General features: G+C 37.8%; 1 protein-coding gene across 6 annotated transcripts in view; it reads right to left on the reverse strand.

The window, feature by feature from the left end:
- Positions 1 to 2,605, reverse strand: part of LOC107743424 (glycerophosphodiester phosphodiesterase domain-containing protein 5-like) — a 28,209-nt gene that overhangs the window by 6,314 nt on the left and 19,290 nt on the right. For all 6 annotated transcript variants that reach the window (XM_016556649.1, XM_016556650.1, XM_016556648.1 and 3 more), the window contains 2 exons: positions 1,291 to 1,448; positions 586 to 733 (listed from right to left, as the gene is read on the reverse strand). In XM_016556649.1, coding sequence (XP_016412135.1) covers positions 586 to 733; positions 1,291 to 1,448 — 306 coding nt within the window. The remainder of the gene's footprint in view (positions 1 to 585; positions 734 to 1,290; positions 1,449 to 2,605) is intronic.

The raw sequence follows: 2,605 nt of genomic DNA on the forward strand, positions 1-2,605 counted from the left end.
TTTTGCAATTAATCCGCGGATCACATGCATGCCGAACCGTGGGGCTTGGTCCGTACGGATCACGGATCAACTACGATCCGTTTAACCACTAATATACACACAGTATACACACATATGATGTAAACAAAAACGTTTATTTTGGATGCGATTAATCGTTTGACAGCACTAATATATATATATATTTAGTATAAAGGTACTATTTCCAGGGAATTTTTGAAGTATTTCGAAGCTTTTGCCCACAATCCCTTGCACTACAGGTTTTTCTGATGCAAATACTGTATATGCAACCATTTGCAACATTATTTCTCAATACTGATCTTGCATCATAAATAAAGCATGTCAATTTAAAATCTACAGTATTCGGTGGAATGGATAGTAAAATGTGTTAAACAGCCAAGATTCACTACATCCTCCTTGGAAGATGACAGCATAATCAAATTAGCCATTAAATGAACATTCGGCCAATGTGTAGGACTTCATGAATGACAAGCGTTTCAAATCTGTGGAAAACTGGCCTGTGTACTTGAATGTGGCCAGCAGAGTAGGAGTGTGTGAACTGGGATTCAGCCAGTGAGAGATCAGTACCATGATCCAGACAGGATTAGGCACTTTCTTCAGGATGTGTGGGGCATCAGAGGAGACGGACTGAACCCCGCTGCACCACATGAGCGAATAGAGCCACGGCTCATTCACCGGATACACGTTTATACTCACATTACTGCCAGAGAACTGCCTGCTCACAACACACACATATACAGAGAGGAAGTTTGCTTAGTAAAAGTATTGCAGAACAAAACCTCATCCCTACTTTCATATAAATGAAACAATAAAATTGATGATAAAATGTATGCATCTATATGCATGTATAGAGCAAAAACCATGTACCAAAATTGAAACCTTATACATTAAAATGTATATTATATAACTATATAAATCAAAATGCATTGTAATATATCATAGTAATAAAAATAACAATAAAAATGTGTTCTCAAAACATTACACAGACCCATAAATGATCTAAATGCATCTATTAAAATGGATCAAATATTTTAATTTTACATCTACACCATTTAATATTTCCAATAACTGTATCCCATATGATAACTCCATATTAACATTTTAATACACTATGATTGTACCGTAATAGCGATAGCTGTATGGTTATGATGTTATATTTCACTGCAAAATGCTTTCAGTATGATATTTAATACAGACTGAGAAAGGTAGATGTCTGCTGACGTTCTGAATGTGTGTGTGTGTGTATGTGTGTGTGTGTGTGTGTGTGTGTACCTGATATCCTGAGCTCTGGCCTGGCTGTAGTGCAGGGTCAGAGTACTGATCCCTCTTTCTTTCAGCTCAGCCACAGGAAGTTTCTCATCTGATGTCTGCTGAAGGAGAGGAACCGCTGCACGCACCTTCTTCCTGTACCAGTCAGGCGTCCACATCACCTACACACACACATACACACACACACACAGTAGTTGATTATGTTCTTTTCTAATCTTAGAAGCTTATTTGACAAAATAAGACAACAAACTATATAATATTAAATAAATAAATATTTTTAAATAATTCATAATTTATTGGGATGGTAATTAGGATGGTAAAAACCCCCGTATCCGTTGGAGTACACTTCAGCGGATGAAATCGTCTGGTGGCCTAGCCTAGTACTTCCCTGGTGCCAGATAGAACAAGAAATCGTAAAATCTCATAAAATTGAAGATTAAGTTATTTGTTGGACTTAAACCTAAATCAGCACATAAAATATTTGGGCCAATTATAGGCAACTCCCTGCAGGTTTGGTCAGCTGTTCAGAGTCATATGGGTTCCACTACTAAACTTTGTGATCACTCCCCCATATGGTATAATTATAACCTATTGCAGAACTCTGGCCCACACTTCAACGCAAGCTGGGCTTCTAGGGGAGTTTACATTCTGCAAGATCTGTATGGAGAAAATGGCTTAAAATCTTTCCAGGATCTCAATGTAAGATACTTTCTTCACAGATTTTCCTGGTTTTTGTATTTGCAACTGAGATCAGCAAAGAAAGCTCATGGAGTTCCCTGGGATTCTCCCCTGCCTGTTCACCCGCTGAGTCTGTGGATTAATCCAGGAACGTCATGCACTGGACTGCTATCTAGAATATATGCACAATTAATCTCAAAACGTGATGAAGCTCTGGGAGTGATTGAATCATGGAATCATGACCTAAAGGAGAGGGGCATGGAATTGGACTGGGGGAATGTATGGAATAATGTGGGGGGTTTTTTTTTCATCAAAGAATCCTGCGCACCAGTTGATTCATTTCAAGTTTGTTCAGAAGTTTTACCTTTTCCCTTACAGACATTTTAAAATGAAGCTCTTTGAATACAGTTGGCACTCACCTGCATATCTTCTGGGATTGCCCAGATGTCTCTAATCTTTGGTCCCAAGTGGCAGTATTTCTTAAGGATATTTTAGAGTTCCCAGTCCCTAAACTGCTTACCTTATTTTTATTTAACGATGATTCATCCTTTAGTATTTGCACTAATTTGGCTTCTAAGTAAGTTATATTTGCAGGTTTAACTGCCGCAAAAAAAAAAAAAAAAAAAACTTATAATGCCCT

This window comes from Sinocyclocheilus rhinocerous, unplaced genomic scaffold (assembly GCF_001515625.1).
Source record: "Sinocyclocheilus rhinocerous isolate Xijiao unplaced genomic scaffold, SAMN03320098_v1.1 scaffold106, whole genome shotgun sequence".
NCBI classification, from domain to species: Eukaryota; Metazoa; Chordata; class Actinopteri; order Cypriniformes; family Cyprinidae; genus Sinocyclocheilus; species Sinocyclocheilus rhinocerous.